The following is a 26614-nucleotide window of genomic DNA, read 5'->3' on the forward strand; positions in this document are numbered from 1 at the left end:
TAAGTTATCTACATCTGTTTTGGGGGATTAGTAAGATTCAAAATTACATCTTCCACATATATGGCACTCTTTTCCTACCTTCTTCCACAATTCCATCTTTTAATTTCACAATTTTGCATGGAAGTGCCTCCATAAATATTTTTATACCTCAGAAAGAATTATTAATAAGATGTTTCCGTAAACAAGTGAAAATCGCTGGAGATGTGAGAACCAAAGTAAAGGAGACTGACAACATATTGTCTGGACAGGAGCAAAACTAATTTAAAAGGGAGGAAGGGGGTTGCATGAAGGGTATCAAAGTGGTGATGTCTTCTTTAACCTACAAATTATTTAAGTTGGGTGGAAAGCAAAATATATCCTATGCATGTATGAGCATTAGCAATATCAAAAGCCTGACTTACAGGAGGTTAAGGAATGAATGGCTGAAATACAGGGCAATGGAAGAGGGTTAAATAAAGGGGACTCCCAGAAACTACATAAACAAAAATGGGAAGTTTAGGAAAGGACTTTAATGCAGTAGAACTGAAAGTTAGTTGGGGATACCAGCACAGTACAGGTGAATACTTCTGTAATTGTGATTACGAAATTTATTCTTAATTAAATTTTGCAATAGTTAAATGTAACTGCAGTTTGAGGGCAACTGCTAGAATTTTACTAGGTCTGTAAAAATTATTTAGCTAGTTGCATTTGACTGGCTGCCTGGAGTATAAAAGCACCTATTGTACTGAATGTTATTGCTACTTTGTGTGGACAATTTGATTCATAAAGAATTAGGAAAATAAAATCTTACAAAAAATATCTTAAGAGTAGTTCAGAGGAGCAAAAGCAGATGTCAGGAAGAAAACATTCTACTACAAGGCAAAGAAAGAAGCAGCTTGGTAGAACCCAACACTAAGCCAAAAGTATATACATCCCATCTCCAAATGAACCTCAGCTCAGACCTGAGGGCATCATCTTACATTCACTCACTCACTCATTCAGGATGGCCATAAGGGGTTTGGGGCCATGCAGCTCAATGACACAAGGATAAGAGTCAGTGGGACCTGAATTCTAAACTCTCTTGCTTAAACCATTCACTTAACTTGTTGGATTCTAGTCTAATTTACTCAGTACACCACGTTTTCTACATTCCGGAGCATCAGATTCTTGCTTGCTCACTCATGTGTCACATCAGGCTCCTAGAGTGACCCTACAAAGAAACACCATTACCTTGGGAGTTTACACAGCAAATAGTGAAACAGAAGTAGGTTGTCAGGTCTTTCTTCAATATCACAAATGCATGCACTCACACCTATTGACAATCTGGAGAGTCCCCTAACCAATTTATGGCACGTTTTGGAATGTGGTAGAAAACTACAGCATCAATACTATCTTCCAGTTCTCTCCTCTCTCTAACATATACTTACAGCTTATCCTTATTCAGCTCCACAGTCCAACTTTCCATCTCATATATTCATTAAACATTTGAATAAGATCTGTAAGATATACAGCTCTTATTTAAATAAATAAATTTAATTTAACTTAATTTAAATAAATAAAAATAAAAAAAATTATCTGCATCTCAGAATGTTCAACTGTCAAGCAAATGTAACTTAATCAGTCTGTGGCACTGTGTACTTTGCTGGTATAACTGTTTTAGCCAAGCTGGTCATGGCGCCACTGTCATGTTTATTAACTTAATAACTGGGTTATCACCTCATAGACACACAGATTATACAATGCAGAAGTGCAGTCAAGTACAGATAATCTTCATAAGAGAAGCAGTAACATCAGGACACATAATAAGCTATCTTATAAACACGAGCACTAGTGTAAAGATCAGTGCCAAGACTGTTATCACCAGAATCCATTTCCAAATTAGTGGTTAAAATCACTTACAAGTGTGCTGAAATGTTTCAGTTCTATGGTCTGTGTCTGTATACTACACACAGTAAAATATAATGAATATGTATGAGAGCTCTCTCCTTAAAGCAGCAAACCAGTATATGCAGAATCCATTTCCACAGTGATGGACAAAGTCACAATGCAAATTTGCAGCCTGCTTTCACTCATAACTTTGACTGACACTCTTTTAATGTAAAACTACTAAGACTTAACTGTGCAGAGTGATGATAGCCAAAAAATGGTTCACAAACTGTGCATTACAGAGTCCCAAGAGACTGGAAAAAAAAACAGAAATACAGGACAAGAGTGAATATAACACTGCCCTTCTCCTTTAATTTTTTTTTTTTTTTGCAGAAGGGCAAGCCTCCCCCAAAATTCTACATATAAATTTAGAGAGCACCATGCCTTGGAGAAAAGGGAATATTCTGATAAATGGAAATTTCTGAGACAGTATATGCAAGTCCTAATTTTTGACCATTAGGTCTCCACATTTCCATATTCAACAGTACATACTATAAGCCTAACATGCCTTGTCTGATACCAAACCACTATCTGCTACCTCCGGGTATCAAACCACTGTATGCCACCTCCTGGTATCAAACCGTCGTCTGCTAGCTCCTGCTATCAAACCACTGTCTGCCACCACCTGTTTTGCAGAGCATCAACAGTTGTGCTTACTAGGCCTTTCTGCACATAGTTTTTGGCTGGCAGTGTGTAAGTATTACCACATTTTATCTCCTCTAGCATTCGAGCTGCATACTTTGGAGTCTGCATGCTTTTTAGGCTAAAATTCAAGGAAGAAAGTCAGAAGCACCTGAGAGAAAGGTTCAAACAAGTCACTGTACAAACTGTTACATCTCTTTCTATAGGGGTGGCAGCACATTAAATGTGGAATTAGGGCACGGCTGCCCCAGGAAGAAAGTGTCAGAGGATGCAATGCAAGTATATCTGCAGTCATGGCTGAAACACTGTTTGCAGTATTCTGCTTGTTACATTTACAACAAGCTACAGTTTCATCAGAATTTTTTTTTTTGCACTCAACTCAAAGAAAGAACCTTTGGACTTTTTTCTCCTTAACTTAGAAGGGACGAATGGGTTGGTGCAGGATAGGGAAATGCAGCAGGCACCAGAGATGGGAGCTATGGCTCTGCAGCACATGCAGTATCTTTGCTATCCTTTTACTCCCTTTCTCTCAAGTCCCAATGCACCAAACATATTCCTATTCACTAATATGCACATAAACACACACACAGATTTTTATTTGCTTGCAGGTATTCTGTATTCAGTATGAGTTGTAAAGAACTTCTCTGTATACCTTAATTACTAGACTTCCAAAATCTTCCACTTTTCTGAAAACCATTCTCATAGTTCCAAAATATTCTGCTGTGCTGATTTTACGTACCTCAACCTAATTTGGTTGGCATACACACATACTTAACTTCCACAGCAATCTGAAACAGGCTGTAGAAAAGGTAAATACACTGCTATGTAGTAAATAAGGAAAAACATTTCTGATGCGTTTTGAAAGAGAACAAATGCTTGCCACGTACATTTATGATTACACATGTCAACAAAGGGTGGAAACATAAACATGTATGTCAGCTAAGAGATCTTTTTTAGCAAGACTAATGTGTGCAATGTTGTGTCACAGTACGACATCAGTGGTCCCAGTCATCATACAAATATCTGATGCCTGACAACAAATACAAAACAAGCCTACCTGGCGGAGGTATAATTTCAGTACATTGCTAATGTCATGAGCATACAAGTCTGATAATTCCACCAAGTCCTTTCCATTTTCAAAAGCTTGGCAAAGTTTTTCCACTCTTGATTTTGCTCCATTCACTCTGTAAATACCCTTAAAAAGAAAACACTTTTGTTAACAACTCATCTCAGAAATAAGTTTAGAATAGCTATAATTCAGTCTCATGCATATCGCCGTAGCTAAATGTGCTCACTCTACCTTAACATTCAGGGCTCTGCTTTCAATCTCCGTGGTGCATTTTTTGATAATGAAAGGAATCCCATCAGGGGCATTCTTGGCAGCTTGAGCAAAATCCACACCAAACAAGTGAAGCCTTCCGTGAAGTTTTTTGTGTCCACACTGGATGGCCAGGGTTTCTAAGCATTTCTTGTGGCAAGCAAGAGAACACTAAGAGAGAAAAATGGAAAACTAATGAGGCATACATAAACTAGGAAGGTATTCTACTGAATTACTAGAAAGAAGGAAAATATTTTGGCCACTGAACGACTTGTAGCAAGAGAAGAAATCTGCAAGCACAAGAACTTGAAAAAAATTGTTTTCTGGCTGTATTCATGCACTTAAAATGTAATCGACCTGTACTGGACAGTAAGTACATTTACTTGCACTACCTATTGCCTAAAACCCTTCTGGCAGAACCATATGCTTACTGACTAAAATATTCTGGGAAGAAAACAAAACCAGTGGCACAAGCCCTACTTGAAAGAAATCTGATTACGACCTGCCAAGATCTACATGGGTGGGTAATGCAAATAAACCTGTATTAAGATTTCTGAAAGATATTTCTGATGCTCCAACTGTATTATCATATTCTAGTGTCTGCCTAAACATGATTTTGAATTAAAATAATATTTAGCCACAATGTTCTAATACACCTTAAAACTCCAAATCAGAAAACAAAAATGAATTGCAGCATATACAGTGTCTTGATGTTTCTTAAATCAATACACTTCATGTATGCTTTTAAAATTAGTGCATTCCTTGTAATGTATACAGTGAAGAAGCACAGTTTTATTATTAGCAGCTGGAAAACAAACAGAATACACCCTTTCAGCACAATCTCTGTCAAATCCAGTTCCTAAAGGCTGTAGATGAAGAAGTGACCATGGAAAATATACACAAGTTCCCATGGAATGAATCAGCAGTAGGGCTACATTTAGGAAGAGGGGGATAAATATGAACTTTATCCTTGGACTGGATATGGTGAGGGCCTTCTGATGCTTGCCTTCTTTTATAAGTCGATCAGCATGACAGCAACAGAGGAGAAATATATTCACTTCACATGATGCTTCAAACATAGAAGATAGAAAACAGAAGTTCGAAACATCACCGTTGTGTTGCCACTAGTTTTTTCAGTAGTACTTAACAGTTTGTAGAGTGTCACAAGAGATTGCAGTACAACAAGGCATGCTCCCCCCCTCCACACTGAAGCGCAATCTTGTAGTATATAACTAGTAAGGGGAGGGGGAGCAGAGGGATTTGCCCCCTGCAAAGACACTGGTTTCAGTGTTTTGGTGTTGTGTTTCAACCTTCTGTAGTCAATCTTCTCTGCAATGATGTAATGAATGTATTTCCTACATAATAATACCTTAACTGTCATGGAAAACAAGTCCATAGTTGCTCATTTTGCAGCCCAAGTGTTTTCCATGAGGTCTAGGGGTGCAAGACACAAGATTTTGAGATTGCTAGTAAAACACTATCTTGAAGCATAGTGCATATTTTACACTTGAAGGCTGCCCCAAGTTTTAATGGCATTAGGTGGCAATGGAGCAGACTATGTTTCCCAGATGCACTGCACTCTTTTACAAAAGTTGCTCTGCAGCATAAGCAACGCACTTGTATTGTATACATACATCAAAAACATCCAGAATCCAAAAAAACTGAATTTATTAAAACCTCTAGCACCTCGGCAAACACTGCCTTCACAGGAGTCAAATAAAGCACATAAATATGCCTTATATACATTACTAGAATTTAATAATTACCTTATTTAAACAATTAGCTCAAATGAAAACTTCCCAATTACATTTTATATTTATACCAGTAGGGGTCAGAGTACCACATTTAAGTACATAGAGAGTTTCCTTATGTAGAAGTTTTTTCTTAATATCCACACATATTCCCCATGAAACAACTTGTTCTAAAACAGTACCTTGTGGCCCCTCTGGATTACCACCATGACATAACTTGAAATGCATAGCAACAGGGCTTTCCAGTCTACCTTGTCTAATGCCTTGCCCATGCTCTTGTAACTTAGACTTAAAAGCACTCTTGCTTTCTCCAATATGAAACATATTGCAAGGATACATCAAAATTTACGCAATAGAAACAGTATAACACCCAAATCTCTGTTTTGTCCTAAAATATATACCATTTATTTTATCAAAACTTCTAACTAGAAACTTACAACTAATACATTTACCACATGGAAAGGTCCCTAGTAATGTAGGATTCCTACATATGTCACTCTCAGGAACCTTAAATTTACTGTGCACTATCATATCCTTGATGCTTCTTTGCCTATGGAAAAAAAATAAAGGATTCTTACACAATTTAGTATGGAATTCCTTAAACTTAAATAAAAAGCTCCAATAACATTTAATAATATTCACAATCTCTTCTGCCAACAAATTGTATGTCATAACATAAGTGTTGCCGAGGTGCTACAGGTTTTAATAAATTTTGTTTTTTTTGGATTCTGAATGTTTTTGTTATATATATATATATATATATATATGATTTGTTCAGTTGGTTGTTTGATGACACTTTTATTGTATGTTCCCTGGGCAGAAAAGAAACTGAGTATATTGCCCTTGTTCTTTAAAGTAACCTTTAAAACTGTTGCTACATAGTTCAAGACAGCTGTTCAGCAATTCAGCATATGTATATAACTGATGTGTGTGTGTAGGCATATGCTTTTGGTATGGATAGAGTCAACCAACTTTTTGGATTTTACGGATCATTAGGCGAGTCCTTAAGACTTTTATGTCATTTGAGGGAGACTTACTGGGGCTCAGTCTGAGAGCCAATAGTTTAAAGTAAGGCATGCACCTGAGTTCTTGGCTACAAACTAGAAGAACGACAACAAAAAGCGGACTACTCCAAACCCACCAATAGAGAAAAGGTCCATGTTATGTTACATTTAACTAGTGGTTACCGGTTACCATACATGCGATCGTCTGGTCATTTTTCAACCTTTGTGGCACCCATTAATTAACCACTGACAGGTCATCCTACAATAGAACTAATACGAACTACAGAATGTAAAAGTATTTTGGAATAGATTAAAAAAATGCACCCTCCAATTCTGAAATTTCCTGGTTTTGAAAAAGTAATTTATGTATGTTGAATTATCAAAATGCACACAATCTCACCACATAATTTGTCTGAATAGTGGTAGCATTACGGAAAGTTTTTGTTCTAAACATAAGATGCACCATTAGTGTTTGGGTTAGCAGGCATTATTATGGTGAAATTAAAAAAAAAATACTGCTCCTGTCTTCTTAAAAAAAATATAATTATGGGCAATATCACCTTAAGTCAACAGAGAAGATTCACAGAAAGGTCAAGGCAACATTACTGCCAGCTATGGGGGAACAGAACGCACTGTGGGAAGCAGTTGCACTGGTTAGAAGAATAACTGGAATATGGATGACCCACCACATATTTTGAGGGATAAATTAATATTACTAGCTACTTTTAAGTTAAGCAGCAATTATTGGGGCTACATATAAAGAATACCAAGGTATGACAAAGCTGTCTTTTGTTTTCCGCATAACTGTCTTAAATGTCAACTACAAACTTAAAAATGTGCTTCTGATCACACAACGTACAAACACCAGTTTCACTTTATCTGCTTAGTATCATTTTATTAGTTTCCTCTATGTCAAAAATTAATCAAGGGCAGGCATTTGACTGATTTTGTTTTTCATTATTTTTGAAAAATGCGTTTTGCTTTCAATTGCTCCTTGCTTTAGTTTTCTGTCTCAGTTCTAACAGCAGCCATCCTTCCCAGGTTTCTCTGGGTAGCTCTTGCGACAAACTACAGTACAACTATTCAGCTCATAGCTGTAAAACTTGACTGTTGGCTCAGCGTACAACAGTAGTAACTCAGTGAGGGAAGACATACCAGCTATACAAAAGGAAGAAAATGTTGCTACTGTTGTTGTTTGTCTTTCGGCTTTTCCTGGTTAGGGGTCACCACAGTGGAACTCCGGTCCGCTAATGATTGGCAGTAGATTTTCATGAATGCCGAGGTGCCAGCTCGACATTCAACTTTCAACAAAGGCATGCCCATTTACGCATGTCTTTCGAACGCCCACCCAACCGCGGGGGGGGGACATGGAGATATCGCACAGAAGGCACTCCCCGCACTCCAGCCGAGAATCGAACGCGAGAACCTCTTGCTGTGAGGCAACAAAGCTACCGCTGCACCACCGCAGATGAAGGGAAGGTTATGTGGCCCATTTAAATTACCTCAGTCTGACAAGCTGTAAAATAGTGTTGTCTTGTTTCTGCCTTTCAATTTCTTCTTATGAATACCCAATTAAACCCTGCTACAGAACTACACTACAAACCGGACAAGTTCCTTAGCTCGGCATGGTGCAATTTAGTTAAGTAGTTAACTTCAGTTAAGTCATTCTATGTGCTGTGGTTGTATATGTTCATGTTTACATTTTGTCTTAACTAAACAGTTTGTGAAATGAACCACAGACTGGTTTACAGGGAAGTCTGGTTCACTGAACTTGTAGGAGTGCAGAGTGACAAAATGGATAATATGTTACTGATTCCTCTCAAAAATCATATGTCCAGAGAACCAGTCAACCCTTTGATGGAGGAAGCTAAATACAAAGTTATTTTATCTGGTGAAATGGATATTATCCATCTCGTGCTATAAAAACGGCCAAGATTCCACTCTACTGCTCCTGGTGTTTTCATAACCAACAGATCATTTTCTTCAGCAGAACTTTCCTATTCTTGTACTGAAGTACATATACCTGTTAACCCACCCGACCTTTTGCTAGACCCATCATTCACAAATCATAGTTTCATAGATTAGTACTAGGCTAACTGCCCTTGCAAGCCATTTTAAACCTAGCCAATTATCCTTTGTGAGATTCAAACCCTGTATATTGTGTTTGCAAGGCAAACACCTTAACCATTAGGCCACCCTCCCAACTATCATGTACTAGTGAAAGCGTTACTAAGGGAATCTTACATCCAAACCTCTCAGCTCTCCAGAATTTCACAGAATGTCAACATTGTTTTCATATTTTTGGTCTGTTCCTCCTAGAAATGGGTGGTTTTCTGGAAATTCATTGAGGATTGAAGTTACTAAGTAATGACAAACATTTGAGTTTCACACTTCACATTCACGCTAAATGCAAAACGTTTTACTCTGGCAACTTTCTAAATTGATGCAACATTTCAAACTGCCCTTGACTTTCATCCTTAGTCTTCTCATTATTTGTGACTTTAGAATTCTTGCACTAAGAGGTTGAGACGTCTCATTATACCTCCACCAGATAAGTAGCCACTCACTCCCTGCAACCTGAACTTTGTTTTGGAAAGTTAATGTTTGAATCCTTTAAGCCTGCCGGCTCTATCCCATGGAAATTCCCATCCTGAAAAACAATTCTGATAGCTACTATAAAGCCAGTTCAAAAAATTTCAGAATTACAAACTCATATTTGCAAGCAACCAAATAGAGAATGGGTAGTCTTACAGCTAATTCAGCTTTCACATCAAAGGTAGTTATTAACTGCTCTCTTAGTTAAATAATCCAACTACTATCCTCCCATCCCAATGTACAAAACAAGGAGGGAATGATTTTACACCAATTAAATCTTCCTTCTCAATGTACAAAACAAGGAGGGAATGATATGACAACCATTAAATTTTCCTTCCCAATGTACAAAATAAGGAGGGAAGGATGTTATGTCAACTAAATATTAACAGGCAATTCATGTGCTACCTATAACGACTGAATGAGTTTAGGCATTCATAAAATTATTCATCACATTCATACTGACAGAAATAGGGTGAAAAAAAACAATGACAGAACAAACTTTGTACAAATGGATTTGTTTACCGTATAACTTTTTGTTATGAAAAATAGGCGGCTGCAGTGGTGCAGCGGTTAGCGTTGCTGCCTCACAGCAAGAGGTTCTCTAGTTCGATCCTCGGCTGGGGTGCCTTCTGTATGGAGTCTGCATGTCCTCCCTGTGGTCGCGTGGGTCTCCTCCGGATACTCCGGTTTCCTCCCACAACCCAAAGACATGCGGTAGGTGGGTTGGACACTCTAAATTGGCCCTGGGCGTGAGTGGTGCATGTGTGTGTGACTTCTGTGGAAGGTTGGGTGCCGGGCTGGCAACTCGACAACGTAAAACTCCACTGCCAATCATGAGTGGACGGGTGATCTGCTGTGGTAACCCCTAACCAGGAAAAGCCAGAAGAAGAACAACAACTTTATGTTATGAAAAATACAAAATGGCAAACGCAGCCCCATGTCATACAGGGATAAAGCCCTAACTGAGCCCTGGACACCTGGCAAATTCTTGGCCTTAGCAATGAGACAACTGAAGCAACTGCTGCTTTTAAATACCTCAGCATATGTCTGTATAATCTCTAAACATTTAACTTTAAACACTGAAAACAAGTAAATTTAACTATATGCAATTATGGTCCAGAAAGATTTCAAATTTTCTCTGCAGCAAACACCCAAAACAAATCTACAACTTACTAAACAAAGCTTTGGGATGACAAGACCAAAACTCTGAGAATCACTACCCCATTAACTTAAAAAATATAACTTCTTACACCAAATATCAGTTACAGTTAAAAGCATGCTTTGTCAAGGAAACCAGATGCAAATGTTTTTCCCCAGGCCACAGTACATAAATCCTGCCTTGTTTGGCAGCTTAAAACTCTTCCTCAGATTAGTCTGTTTCATCTATGTACTGCTTAGTAATCTGATGCTAGTTTATGACTGTGGACTTCAGTAATGCAAACACTGCATATAGTACTTGTTATACGGTACCATAAATATTGAAAACATACCTGTTTACATTATGTATGTTTGCGTGTGTGTATATACATATATATATATATTTATATATATACACACACACACAGTGTATGTGTGTACATATATTTTATATATATATATATATATATATATATATATATATATATACACACACACACACACACACACACACACACACACACACACACACACATGAATTCTGTTGGTATTGTAGGCATGTATTATCATGCTTGTATGTTGGATTTTAACATAGTTTCTCACACAATTTTTTGAAAGTCGACACTGGTGTTCCATTGGTCGGTTTGATCACGTGTTGATTTTGTGAGTATTTAAGTGAAATAGTGGATGTACTAGCAGTTCTGAAGAAGTCTTTACCTAGACAAAAGCGCTAAACTGCTATCACATGCTATTTTTGCTGCTTGTTGATTTTAATAAATCATTTGGTGACATTTCTCGGCTGTTGGTACTGGTCTTTTTGGACACCTGGATCTCCACTCAAGTTTTTCATTTGCTTGGTTTGGTTCTTGGTTTGTCAGTGCAATGTTATTTACAACTGCAACAATCAGAACGTACATCAGAAATAATCACAGTGCTTATTCAAAAATATATAAATACATATATAAAAAACTCACATATTAAATAATTCACACTGAAAATACATATAAAAAACCTATACAAAAAACTTATACATAACTAGTACTATTATGTGTATAGAGAACATTCTCTATACTACTTAAACATGTTTTAGGTATGTAGATGGAACAACTTAATCATACTAAAATAGTGATTTATTTCTGATGTATATTCTGATTGTTGCAGCTGTACATAAGTTTGCTGTAGTGTGTATTTATGTATGTATCTGTTTAAGAATGGTTTTAAATAAGTCATGTGATTAATTAGTCTGTAAAGGCAGAGCATTTAATGAGTTCTATTGAATAACATATGAAGAAGCAGTCAAATTCCAAAAGCACTTATGTACTTGAAATAATGATACATATTTTACAGCACAGGTGTATTTGCTGTCCTTGGGTCCATTTGCTTGTTTGATGTTTTTTACATTATTAATATTTGTGGACCTGAGTTCTGGCAAAGGTTCGTGGTTGTTGTTTTCTAATAAATAAAAATGTTTTTGTTTTCGATACTCTCACCAGAAAAATGTATGAAGGTTGCAACTGTGATCCTCCACTCAAAGTCGAGCTTTTAACATCTCGCTACTCCTCCAGTCTCACTATATCTAAGACAAAAATTCTTAATTTTGGTGAAGGTTGTTCCCTGTAGTAGCCCTACTCTCTCTCTCATTTCTCATTTGTAAATATGAATGGAATACAGCATAAGCTGTCACTCTCCCTTATCCAGGGATACAAAAGTGCATCCTCTTACTGCAGAGGAAATGGCCCACACTAGAAAACCTAGAAATTTCTGGGAGTCAGACTTGTGGGTCATATTACCTGTGGCTAATTCCAGTTTGTTAACAAGCCTTTTGCAACAGTGATCCATAAAAAGAACATGTAAGAGTCATAACTCTGGAAAGTTGCTTGTATTTTCCTGAGCTTTAATATGTTCATCCTGTAATCCCATCCATAAACCCAAGTAGCAAACACTCTTCCTGTCTGAAGAAGTACTACAATTTGATCCTCTGACAGAAAAGTAGATCAGTAGTGCCAAGATAGATTCCCATATTAGCATGAGGGAGGATGGCACAATGGTTAAGGTGTTTACCTTACAAACACAAGGTTCAGGGTTTGATTCTCACATGGGGTAATTGGCTAGGCTTAAAATGGCCCACAAGGGCAGCTAGCCTAGTACTAATCTATGAACCTAGCACACAATGCAAACATATCAACAGTCAGTTCCTGGGCATGCTTAGGAAGTGGACATACCTCTCAACTGTCCAGATTTCTTAGAATGTCCAGATTTCCTCATACATTTTCTGTTTTTTTTTTTTTTGGCAAATCACTGAAGACTGAAGTCACTTAAATAATAACATACATTTGAGTTTCAGACTTCTTATCCTTCAGAAAATGCATGCTAACACAAATCCTGTTACTCTGTCAACTTCCTAAGTTTATAAGAACAATATTTAAAATTTGTCCTTTTTTTGGTCCTTTATCCTCCCACTATTTTAGGCTTTTTCCAGATTTCTTGCAATAAGGGGATGAAAGGTTTGGAAAGGGAACTGAAATGCTTCAAATTAATATGCATGACAGTGGCACACAGTCTAAGCTCCAGTTTAAACAACAAGGATAGGCTAAAATGACAACAGTCTCTAATACTTTAGACTGTTAAGTTCAGTGGGATGGGGAAACAGCTAATGAAACTGTAGTGAAAGTATAAAAGTGAGAGGCAACAACCGTGCACTTTCAGGGAAAAGGGGAGATTTCACCATCTGAGTTACTAAGCACCAGCAAATCGACTGCCTGTCAGTGTGGCAAAGAAATGGATGGACATGACTCATGGAAGTAGTACCCATAATCTCTCCTAAATTTTTTAGATAACAAAGGATAGGTGAAAGACAACTTAAAAAAAGCAAGAGTTACTGAGAAAGAAAAAGCAACAATATGTAGCACACTCAAATCAGCACTGACCGAAAAGTACTTATGGCAATGAAGAATCCTACTTCCATGGTTATGCTAAGCCTGGAGTTTGTTCTATAAATAAACTTGACCAATATATATATACATTGTTCCCCTTCAGGAAATGTATTTCAGGCAACCCTGATTAGTGTGTTTATTCTGGGGAACATATGTATAGCCAAACACCACTGAGTCATGAAAATGACAAGCTACTTCAAAACTGAATACTGCAGCTGTTTTTTATTTTCTGGAAACAGCTGTGGTCTGGAAAATTCTTGTTATTTATGCATCACACTGAACTGATATACAGGGCTGGAATAAAATATCAAAAGGCAAAATTTACTTAAAGGAAATTTTCATATCATTGCTATATGAAATGGTCTAACAGAGGACGCATTTTAACTTGGCAAATATCACCATTAGACACACAGATGTTTAAAATATAAATAGCTTGTTCATTATTAACTGTTTTAACTTCACAACTGAGTGTTATTCATTAATATACACATTTACTTTTATAGTCAGTATTCCTTGCATATGAAATTGCTAAATGACTTTCTTTTTCAATTTTTTGCTGTGTAGGCCTTTCCCCAAATGTCCTGGATTAATGTTAGAATGACAAAAAGCCTAAGTTCTGATGGTTGTCTTAACACAGAACAACAATCTCAAGTCATACCATAATGCATACTTCAAAAACACAAGAAAGACACTTTATGATTAACCAAAATTTTCTTTCCTTCATGCACAAGCTATCCCCACTACACACGCACACCAAAAAGAGAGCCACTTCTGGTCATTACCTGTCATGTGCAATATACTTATATGCAGAACAGGTGCAAGGTCTTAATTACTTAAGCAGTGGTGCCTGGTGACTTCAAATTAAAGGGGGGCTGCAGGAGACAGCTGAATGGGTGGAGCCAATGGGAAGGGGTGTAGCCAAATAGAACGGCGTGGAGCTATGCTCAAAAACACAACTACTAGAACTTTAATTAAATACGCTGCCCTGGGTGCCAAACCGTCATTACGAGAGTCCAATCAAGACAAAATGAAGTGTAGAAGAAAAAAATATTTCAATGCAATGGCTACATAACAGCTTACTTAATATCTAGATGGAAACAAAAAGGTTGTGAGGCATGAAAAAATAAATTACTTTTTAAATACATTACTGGAATACTAGTCAAAATCAAGTATAAAAAATTCTCTTTGCACTGCAGTTCTAATTTTAACTTATATTCAGCTTTATAAAAGTACCAAGTAACATGCTGAAAGTAGAAATCTCTGTGATACCCCCACTTGTAAAAATGTTTCTTATCCAAAAAAGAACTGCTGCCTGGCAACAACTATCTACTTGTTTCATGGGGAAAACATGATCAAAGTAAAAAATGTACAAGAAACAAGCTCAAGATAAATTGCTTAAAGGATTACTGCACAGGTTATGGACCACACACGATAGATTAGCATTTTGTTTAGTTTACGAGTAAAGCCTGCAAAGATGACTGCACATCTCCAACAAATGTAATGAGCTTCTGAAAATACTGTAATCCTGCCCTTTGCTACAAATACTGTCATATGCATTTCAATACCTAAGGCTTGTACATTATCTAGTTATGTCAGTGTTGGTAATTATTTAACAGTATGCTTATTAAAGGTTACTTGCATCTTACAATCTCAGACAAGCTTACCCAATGGCCATTAAAGCATTGCTACTTAAACACAAAGCAACAGGGCACTGTGACAGCATGCATTTTCTGAATAATAAGCATAAATCAACAGTATAAAAATATGACAGAAAACCAAAACATTCTGCAAAATCAAGGACAGATGAAAAGCCACTGTCGTACTTGTGTCTACCTTAGATGGGGGAATACTTTGCACAATTACACTGCATAACTGCTCCTTGCCTTGCTTGGACACATCCAGAGTCACTACATGAAGGAGTGGGGTGCAACAAGTATGTCACAATTTGAAATGTCTCTGGCTGATGTTGATGGCTCTGACACTCATACCTCTCAACCTCAGAGCAAGAAATCTGGAAAAAGCCATACATAGAAGTGGAACACAGGCCCAAAAATAAAGACAATTTTTAAATACTGCTCTTATAAACATAGAAAGATAATAGAATAGTAGTAGGTCTTGCATTAGTATGAATTTTCTGAAGGGCATGAAATCTGAAACCCAAATGTCTGCCATTATTTTCTAACTTCAATCTTTAATGATTTGCCACAATTTTATGAAAAACAGACCAAAAATGTGATGCAAACATATAAAACTGCCACACAATACAGCTGGGAACCTGTCAAAGAAGGGATACCTTTTTAATATTAGTACTGTTAACTTGAGCAGCTGACAAAAATAAGAGCATCTACTTGCATTTCTGAAATAAATGTAATCTATAACTCTGATCATTACAGTTATTTATAATTGTAAACCCTCCACGTTTTCTTCCAAAATTGCCATTTTGCGGAGGGGTTATTAGGGGGAGAGCAACATTTTAAGCCAAAATTGGGGACAGTTGAGAGGTTTGGATATTCCTAATTCTATAAAGCAATTTATTTGCACATACCCCTCAATCTCTTAATGCAGGAAATCTGGACAAGGCCAAATAAATATATTGGGGGAACATGCAAACAGTACTAAAAATTGCTCTTGTATAAACTTAAGACAGTTGATAGAATAACAGGTCTTGCTTTAGTATGCATTTTTCTGAAGGTTATAACGTCTGAAACTCAATGTCTGTCATTATTTAGTGACTTCATTCCTAAATGATTTGCCAGAAAACCACAAATTTTATGAGGAACAAACCAAAAATAAGAAGCAAAAATCTATTCATTCTGCAAAAATCTGGACAGTTGAGAGGTATAGTTCAGCCAGGGTTGTCTGAGTTTGCTGCCCTTCCCCCCTCACAAAATCATGGACGAATGGAGCCTCCCCCCTGCAGCCATTCCAATGTCCCATTCCTTGGTTATTTTGCCCCATTTACCATAAACACTGTAATGTGCATACTGCTTTACTTATGTGATGATTTGGATTTCATTTGAAAGTTTTATTTTGCAATTTACAGCACAAAACCCTAATAGATATCTGCTAAACAAAGCAATGCAGTTTCACAATGAAAACAGACTTGGCATTAAAACTTCACTGCCCTTGAAACTCACATTCAAAGAAAATACATTTTGCCAGTGGCAGATAAAGATTAACTTTGGGCTGTTTTCAAATCATAGGCCCCTTGAACACAAAACATACACATGCTCTTTAATACGCCTTTCTGATTGTATTAAATTATATTCCTTGTACAATACAGTACAGTTGTTAGAGGGCATTTTAAATTTATTGTTTTGAACCTTTTTCCAGTAAACAATGAAACAAAATGCATGCACCAATAATGAGAAAACTGCCCAATTCAGAACATTTCCATCATAAAAGTCTACTCAAACTTACATTTCCATCATAAAAGTCTACTCAAACTTCTTCAGTCCACCAGTATCAGTAAATATGCACAATCTCTGAACTAAAAGTCATCTAAATAATTCCACATTAAAGAAATCTGTAACTAATGAAGAGGTTGCTGCTAGCAAACAACTTTATATGTCATTGTTTCATCTACAAATAAAGTGGTTGTTGCCCTCGAGGAATAAATTGCCCATGTTGCATTAAAAATGATAACCTAGTAATATCGCAGTAGGGAATGGATGGCAAACTGAAAACAGGTTCATAGTTACTAGGTATCTTCGCCAAAAAGGACTGCAGCATCCACCCCATTTACAACACAGTACAGTATCAGCAAGCATCTACCTACTGTGGGAGTAGAACCCATAGCCTTCTGCATCAAAATCAAATACACTACCTGTTGTGCTATTAGCAATGCAAGTAGACTCACCATAAGCAGTACTAAACGTTTGTTCCCATGCATCTCTCAGCTCCTTGTAAAATCTACTCGACACACCGCTGTATCTCTGAACTTTGCAGCATAAGAAATGTGGAAAAAGCCAAATTTTATTGGGGAGGGGCAAACCAGGGACACATTTTAAACATTGCTTGTATAATATGTTGGAAAGTTGCTACAATAAAATGCTGTGTTACCACCATACATTTCACTGCCAAGTCTTGAACCCAGAGGAACCCTGTGTCAGAGTCAGAGCAGCATACCACTATGCCAAATCAGCTGTTTTGTGAAAGAGAGGAAGACTGAAACTTAAATGACTACCATTTAGTGAATTCAGTTCTCACCATAGTTGTCAAACACTTAGCACAAAACACCTGAACAAAGCCAATAATGGGGGAATACACCCCCCAAACATATTCAGTGAATTCAGTTCTCACCATACCTCTCAACCTCTTAGCAAAAAACACACGGACAAAGCCAGTAATGGAGGAATACAGCCCCCAAACATATTCAGTGAATTCAGTTCTCACCATAGCTCTCAACCTTAGCACAAAAAACCTGGACGAAGCCAATAATGGGGGAATACAGTCCCAAAAATAAGGACAAATTTCAAATATCCATGTTATAAACTTAGAAAATTGCTAGAATAAAAGGTCATGCACTTTCTGAAGAATATGAAGTCTGAAATTCAAATGCCTGTTATTTTTATTTAGCATTTGTTAACCAGGAAAGTCTGACCTGGAACAAAAGCCAATTTTCAGCAGAGCAGGGAGACACACTCCAGACACATGTCTTTGTAAGATGGGAAGGCATGCAGACTCCACACAGAAAGCACCCCAGCCAAGAATCAAACCAGAGAACCTATAGCTGTCAGGCAACAATGTTACCAGTGCACCACTGCACTACTGACTTTGCCAGAACAACAAACATACAGAAACTACATTTTATGAGGAACAGAAAAAAATATGATGCAAACATCTGCAAATTCTTTTACAAATGGTGGTGGGTAGGGAATTCAAGCCTGAGTATTCTCTACCCACCACCATATGTTCTCTCTAGCCACCAGTATGTAGCAACTGGGGCATTACACACACACACACACACACACACACACACACACACACACAGTTCATCCTCTGTAGCAGCCAGATCAGTCCCGAATCCATCCTCTGCAGCAGCCCAGTCTCAACCATCCATCCTCTACTGGTTTCCCTGCAAGTAGGCTGGAGCCTCCAGCCTGCGGGCGATGCAGTCCGACCGCACAAACTTCTGGGCTGGCAGGGCAGAGATCCCTTTCTTCCCTATCCGGACTTCCTAAAACAGCAGTCTGGAGTTCTGTGAGTACCAGGAACTCCAAACACGCATGCGTGGAGTTCCGGGACTCACAATTTTTTTTTCTTTTCTTTTTTCTTTCTACAGGTGGGGGGGCTGCAGTCTTGCAGTCCTATAGCACGAGCCGCCTCTGTACTTAAGTCTTTACTTAAAGGTATGTTCCAATGCCAAACATCAGAGTATGATGAAAACATGCTGAAAACCGTCATGAAAATGGGGGTTCCTGCTTTTTTCTCCAGATAAACTACAAAACAATGTTGCTACAGAATGAAGAAGGAAGTTGAAAAGTGACATGCATTATTATGGATTACATTTGTTCCACAGTTACAGTCAGTACACATCAATGTAAAAGTCACAGTACTTAAAGTAAGCCACAATGTTTATCAGAAACAAAATGCTGCATGCAGACACAGACACAGTGAAAGCAGGTGGACAGGTGATAGAATAACATAACCTGCAGTACAATCCTATGAAAATAAACATTTGATATCAAAGCTATGCATAAATATGTCACTAATAAAATTCACCTAGTTTCATTTAAGTAATGCTCCGTTAAATTTATGTTGCCTTACAGCACTTCTTATCTTTGCCTTAATAATTTTAAACCTTATGCTCTTTACTTAACCCTTTTACATACAGCTGTTGAGTAATCCAGGTACCACACTACAAAAGATACAACTGCAACCACACTAAAAAGCTACAACTGCAGGAGCTACATAACTTGGTTTAAGACTACACAATTTTTTATTTTAAAATCAGGAAGAAGTGGATTTTAAAGTATTGTTATCTGTTACTTAGGACATCAGATAGATAATTTGTCTGTTACGGTAACTTTACTAGCCAAGTAATTATCTTATAGTTTCCCATAATTAGAATTCTAATTCATAAATGAAAGGTCATGCTCTTTATTAGAATGGGTTCTCACATCTAACCTTATGGACAAGGTAACAAGACATGGACAGCAAACCCTTGTCTTATAATTATGCAGTCTAATCACCTGTGATCAGTTCTCAGCGTTTTCCTGGCAATCTCTATTTACATGACTAGAGAACATCAGAAGAAGGCAGGCTCTAACCTTTAGGGATGGATTTCATTTGCATATATGGGATTTTACTTGCTTAGTAGCAGGAAACTAAACAGTCGCAGTGGTACGACGGTAGCATTGTTACCTCACAGCAAGAGGTTCTCCCGTTCGATTCTTGGCTGGGCTTGGGAGTGCCTTCTGTGTGGAGTGCCTTCTGTGTGGAGTCTGCATGTCCTCCCCGTGGTTGGGTAGTTTTCGAAAGACATGCGTGCGTAAATGGACGTGCCTTCATTGAAGGTTGGGCATCGAGCTGGCATCTTGGCATTTCCTAAAAATCTACTGCCAATCATTAGCGGACCGGAGTTCTGCTGTGGCGACCCCCTTACCGGGAAAAGCCAAAAGACAAACAACAACAAGTAGCAGGGAACTAAACAGATCTATAAAGCAGTGGTAAAAGCAGACACAGACCTCAGCACAAATCATTATCATTTATTATTTGTTTTTATTTACTGCCTCTTTTTTACCATGGCTGGCATGGGGGTGGGCTGTTCAATAACAGTAAGATACAATACATTAGTGTGGCCGTTTTATTTTTCACCATTTCTAATGATTGCACATGACAGGTGATGACCAGAAGTGGCTCTCTTTTTGGTGTGTATGTGTGTGTGTGTGTGGGGGGGGGGGGGGGGACAGCCTGTGGATGAAGGAAAGAAAATTCTGGTTAATCATAATAAAGCAACCATTGCTGTGGCATGTCAAGGGGTTATGGACAGACTATAGCGTTACAGACCTACAAAATGAAATATATTACTGTAATAATTTTTCCTTAATTACCACAACTTAACATCAACATAGTACTGAGAAGGTGGCCATCTTGACCATCTTTCTTGGAGGGTGTGTCAGGGTATGTGTGAAACACAGGACAGTTAAATGACCTGGCTGTCCTATATTGTATGCATCTACAAACAAGTTGAAAAATTAGTTTTTAAGGACACAATGCCTTTGACTTTCTTCACAGTTGTACATCAAAAATGTGCACAGAAAATAGCTATCTTGATTTTGGGGACAGGCTGTGCATGAATACAAAATGACAGCTACATGAGTTATGCAAAACAATCACTAATATGGCTAGCTGGGTGTTTCTGTGTCCAGAAATACTGGCTGAAATAAAATACTATAATCATTGTTTCTTTCATCTTCCTCACAATCAAGCATCAGAGGTGCACACAGAACTGGATGGATGAGATTAGGTGGCATGCTAAACGTGAAAGCACAGGGTAGTTACTTGATCACTGCTGAATAAAAATATGACATTTTGGGAGACAACATATATGCAGAGCAGGTGCAAGTTCAAATATGTAACTGTGGCTGTTATGTTTTCTGTTTTTTTAGGCTCCCTACTGAAATGCTGGCACTCATGGCATTGTATGCTAACACATCAAAAAAATATACTGAAAATGCAGAAGAAGAGAGAATATCAAATAACACTTTTTTCCTTTATACTTGTTTTTTGCGTGGGGAGGGGGGGGGGCAAGCCCCGACACCAACCAAACTTTTTTCTCTCTCTCTCTGTATGTATGTGTGTGTGTATATATATATATATATATATATATATATATATATATATATATATATATATATATATATATATATATATATATATATATATATATATATATATATATATATATATATACATATTCACAGAAATGACCATCTTAGACTTGTTAGATATAAGCCTATTTTTTCAGCCATTCAGTCTCTGTATTTCGAGACTTGCTGAAACGAGTCCCGACATTTCAAATGGTTATTTTCTTATCATTAAGACATCAGAAGTAGTGGCCATCATTTTAGGGGATAGGCAATGTATGAAAGCAAAGAACACTCACAGAATCACTTCTGAAAAATTACTGAAGCTTTGTTGAGGGGACAGCATCTGTCAAAGAGCAATATAGCCATTATTTTTATGAAAGTCACAGAAGGGGAATCTTCCACTGGGGCAGTGTGTGTGTGTGTGTGTGTGTGTGTGTGTGTGTGTGTGTGTGTGTGTGTGTGTGTGTGTATTTTGTATCCAAGTACTGTAATAAAATTCCCCAACTTGCTTTCTTTTTCTGCTGTAAACACCCTTAGGACATCAGCTAACAAATCTAGGGATTCAGAGACCTTTTGTCGTCAGTCTTGTACTACAGCAAGTTCTCGCTGGGAGCTCCCGGACCACTGATTGCAAGGCCAGATGAAACTAAAGTCCAGTAAATATGTTTTTAAATTATTCTTTAGAATAGAAGCAAAAGGCAAACAATCATTTTAATCCTACATTTATTTTACTGGGTACAGAGTGAAGTCTTCTATGTCCTTATAACATAGTCTCTGCCAAATAAATGAGGATGGAGGTATGGTGAAGTCCTTGGAGATGGGAAAGCATTACTGACCAAGTATTTTATTCCAATAGTCTGATTTTTTATTTTTTTTAAGTGAACTGCCTTTGGGAAACTGACATATGTCCTCTTATATACAGCCAAGTAAATGATGCATTTCAGAGGGCTTGTGTTGTCACATTCTGGCACTACACTTTGTTTCCAGCATGGAGCTACCTGACATGCACAAATGACTAGGTAAAACTAATGCTCACAATATACATGTATTAAGTACTCTTTATGACAGAGGCAAAAGTCCTATATAATTTTTGCAAGACAATTTCACCTGGGAAATATCTTACAGCCACCATCCCTTCATTCAGCTAAAGGGGTTGTCTCAAATTCAGCACTGAGCAGCACTGACAATTCTGAGACTAGAAGGGGACATAGGTGCTTTCTGGAGCTCATCACAGAGCTGTTGCTACCTTAATGTTTCATTAAACAAAATTAGACAGAAGGACTGAGGTATAGCAATAACAGATACCACAGACTTTAGTACATATACATTTCTGCCACAGTCTGACATTTTGCATTACCCACTTTGTTTTCATTGCAGGTGCTGTGCTAAACTTTTGTTCAATACGCTAAGCACAATAATGGTGTTATTTATTTACGCCATTATATCAAGTAAAAATCCTGTTTACTTTTCTTGACGTTTTCGTTTTTTTTGTCAGTGGATTTTATGTCTACCCGCCCCCTCCCGCTCCCTTTGTATTTGTGAACCAAACATTACACGAGGATAAATTAGGTTTCTTTGCAGGTTATGTGCACTTTCTACACGAAATTCACAATATACTATTCTGAGAAATCTGGTATAATGCATTATAAGTTTAAACAGAAATAGTCCTTCATTGCCTACTATCAGCGGAAGTCTCTTATAGCCATTTGGGTTATTCCATTTTTATCATCATACACAAACTCAGTATAATCATGTCATGGCTGTCAAGGGAGCCTGCAGGAAAGGGGGGTGCAAACCCAGAGCCCTGCCCACACAGCCCCACCCCCTCCGCCCACACAGCCATTCCAGTGTCCCATTACTTGGATATTTCTCCCCATTTGTCATAGACACTGTTCAAATCTGTCAGTGTACATACTGTTTTATGCTTTACGTCTACAATAATGCACCCATTTTAAACCACTCAAGCTCCAAAAGTAGTTATTTAATGTTGTGCCATGACACAGCAAATGTCTCGGAATACCCTCTATGTGTACATAGTGTTGTGTCTTGTGTGCAACTAAATTCCCTTACCTGACTTGACGTGAAGAGAAGCAAAAGCAATAGCGAAACAGAGTGAGCGAGGAATTCCCTTACTTACTGCAGCATTCAACACAATTCCCTTACCAAACAACGTGAAGAGTACTTTCAAATAGCGCGGGTGAAGAGGAACATGACGTCTGCACGCACAGACTTGATGCGACTGGACCAGCAAGCTACAAGACCGTCCTTAAAGAAGAACTCCCTTAAAAATTTTTTTTTTTTGGTTATTAAAAGAAAATTAATCTCCTGCCCACCCGCCCATTCCAGGGGGGGTGCAAGTGCACCCCCTTGCACCTGCTTGCGGGCGCCCTTGATGGCTATGCTTTCCCTTCCCCACCAAAAGGGCAAATATCTATCCCAGCAGAGTGCTGCCCCCCTGACATCTCAGATGCTCAGGTAAGAGCCACCCTCTCCAAAGCAAAAAACACAGCATCAATGGGACCAGATGGTGTCCCGGGCTGCGTCCTACATGAACTCCAAGAAGAACCAAACCCAAACATAAAACTACTGTTCAAGCTCAGCCTTACTACAGGGTATGTACCCAAAGAGTGGTGTACAGCAACAGTGGTCCCTCTCCACAAAGGTGGTGCCTCAACGGATCCTGGAAACTATCGCCCCACAAGCTTGACTAGCTTGGTCTGCAAAGCTATGGAAAGGATCATCATGGACCTCATAAATAAAGATATTGGGGACCTACAGACACTGGATCCTACCCAGTTCAGCTTTGTTAAGGGCAGATCCTACCTCTTAAACCTGGTAGATTTCTTTGAAACAGTCACCAAGGCCATTGACAAGGGGAAGGTGGTCCACACAGCCTACTTGGACCTTGCAAAAGCCTTCGATATAATACCCCACTCGGGCATTATAGATAAGCTCACCAGCTTAAATATAAACCTCCTATGTCACTAGATGGGTTGCAAACTGGCTCAAGGACAGAACCCGCATGGTTAGAATTGCTGGAGCCATGTCAGACTCCAAACAAGTTACAAGTGGCGTCCCACAAGGCTCAGTCCTGGGACCTCTCTTGTTCGGTATATATTTCTCGGAGGTACAGGCTAACACGGAAGGTCTGTGGCTGACCAAGTTCGCAGATGACTGCAAACTGGGTGCCATAATAGACTCTCCAGCCGACACAAGCATCCTACAAAAGGGCCTCATAGAAACAGACAACTGGTGCCAGAGCCATGGCCTCAAGCTAAGCCAAAAGTATATAGTCATCCCTTTGGCAAAAATAAAGTGCCCACAAATTACCACATAAGTGGTAATCCATTAATACGGAAGAAGTAATTAGGGACCTGGGGACCCAAGTTGATAGCAATCTCTCATTTGACAACCACGTGGCCAAAGTGGTTAGAAAAACATTTTATATAGCCCACCTAATCATGAAGGGATTCACATCTAGATCAGGGGAGGTCATCGTGCCTCTTTACTCATCCCTCATCAGGCCCATAATTGAGTACAATGCCCCTTTTGGGATGTACCTTACCAGACACCTGCAGCAACTGGAAAGACCCCAAAAGTACCTCACCAAGAGGATCAAAGGGCTCAAACAGATGCCATATGCTGCCCGGTTAAAGAATCTCCAGCTCTACTCAGTGGTATACCACCTGCTCAGATGTGATCTGTGCCTGACATATAAAGCCATGTCCAACCCGGAATTAATGGACATGCTGCACCTCAGAAAATCCAAATCCCATCGAGCTATGCGCTCGAGAGACTTGAATCTCAGCACTGAAATAAATAGGACATGCTGGAGGGACAGATTCATAACCCAGAGGCTCCCTTTACTCTGGAATAAAATCCCAGTCCAGGTTAGGCAGAGTCCCTCATTGACTCTCTTCAAGAGGAATCTTGATGAGTGGGATGAGAGATAGTAGGTTTACCCCGGGTATCACTTCTGTGTCACTGTTAGACAGAGGCACAGTATACTAACCTCAAAAAAGGGCATAGCAAAATTCATTTAAAATGGGTGGCGAAAGCCAAACACACTCTGGCTAGGCTTATAAATGCCCTAGGGCAGATAGCCTAGTATGAACCTATGAAATGAAAACCAAAAATAGTACCATTTTTAAGGAAAATGTAATTATTTTTGTCATTTCATATGTTAGTGCAGAATATGCGTATTTTACATGTTCTAACAGGAAGCACATATCTGAGGTACCATTGTCTACCTTTCCTAAAAGTTGTTAGATCACTCAGAATAAAATAAACGGCGTACACTTGAGGAATCTTGCCCTGAAAGCCTCAGTAGAGACAGTATCATTTGAAGTCATGGTGAAATTGATGTCAAAATGGCTTTCAGGAACACGGGAGGTTACTAGGCTAACTGTCTTAGAGCCTTTTTCAGCCTAGCCATCCTTGCCCCCTTTTTTTCCAATTATCAATACCCATGGGCTAGAATGGCTTTGGTATATACCTATGACTTATGGCTTCTACAAATTGCTCCTATCCATAAAAGCCACAGACGAGCCAGGGACTGAATTTGCAATTTCCCATCAGCTGATCCACACTGCATTCAAACAGGCTTATGGAAGAGCTCTGTTTCACATGAATGATGAGTCTGTTCCAGAGGAGGAGTAATCTCTGAGATACATAGCTATCCCTTCAAAAGGTTTTGTTTACCTCACAGACTCAGATCTTTAGATCAGTTAATTCTAGTGCGGTTTGTTTTGTGAATGTGTAGGAGATCCCTCAGGTGTGGAATGATGAATGCCTTGTAGGTTATGCATATAATGCCCCTCAGTACTTTACAGGAGATTGAGTGTAGGAACAGATGAATATCAGTAAATCAAGGACTTATTTCCTGTATGTCAGTGTTTAACACAAGTAAAACAAGAGACACCTGCTTCAGCATTTTTATTGTTTTACTAGGGTAATTCCAACACTGTGTTGGTTTTTGGTTCCTGTATTTCAGTGTTTGTTAAAGCTGAACACTCCCAGTGTTTTGGCAATCCAGAAAGGCAGACCAAAAATTACTTAACAGCTATGCATAACTGGCTGCATTAAGAGCTATTCTTTCCATATTTCTCTAACCACAGCACCCAGAGTGAACACTAGGGGCAGGACTTGGTACTGACCATGTTGTAATTATTCAGGATTCCAGTGTTAGGAGCAACAGCTCCTGTAGTGTAAGCCTACACCTTTCAACTAGCATGAGTGAAAATACAGATGCAACTTCACCATATTAACTTGTTTACCAGAGAAAAAACAGATAATGGTCTCCATTAACAGAATACAAATAATCTGCCTCTCCTGGGATAATGGAAAGGTGATACTTTACTGCAATAATTGTAACAGGCTAAATGAATGAGCACCTATGGTGTAGCCCAAAGGTAAAAGCATCCATGTTCTCACAGCACTTCAAAAAGGTTTATTTCACTTATGATAGTGTTTCACAACATGAGACCCACAAGGCTATAAATCTAGTGGTGTATAC

At 38.4% G+C, this 26614-nt stretch overlaps 1 protein-coding gene across 1 annotated transcript in view; it reads right to left on the reverse strand.

Annotated features, from left to right (window-relative positions):
- ARHGAP29 (Rho GTPase activating protein 29) overlaps window positions 1-26614 on the reverse strand; it is a 1010462-nt gene that overhangs the window by 147098 nt on the left and 836750 nt on the right. The window contains exons 18-19 of the mRNA XM_044085689.1: window positions 3848-4036; window positions 3605-3742 (exon numbers count right to left, since the gene is read on the reverse strand). Of these exons, the coding sequence (XP_043941624.1) occupies window positions 3605-3742; window positions 3848-4036 (327 nt within the window). The remainder of the gene's footprint in view (window positions 1-3604; window positions 3743-3847; window positions 4037-26614) is intronic.

This window comes from Protopterus annectens, chromosome 10.part0 (genome assembly GCF_019279795.1).
Source record: "Protopterus annectens isolate FY-2018-M chromosome 10.part0, PAN1.0, whole genome shotgun sequence".
Taxonomy (NCBI): Eukaryota; Metazoa; Chordata; order Ceratodontiformes; family Protopteridae; genus Protopterus; species Protopterus annectens.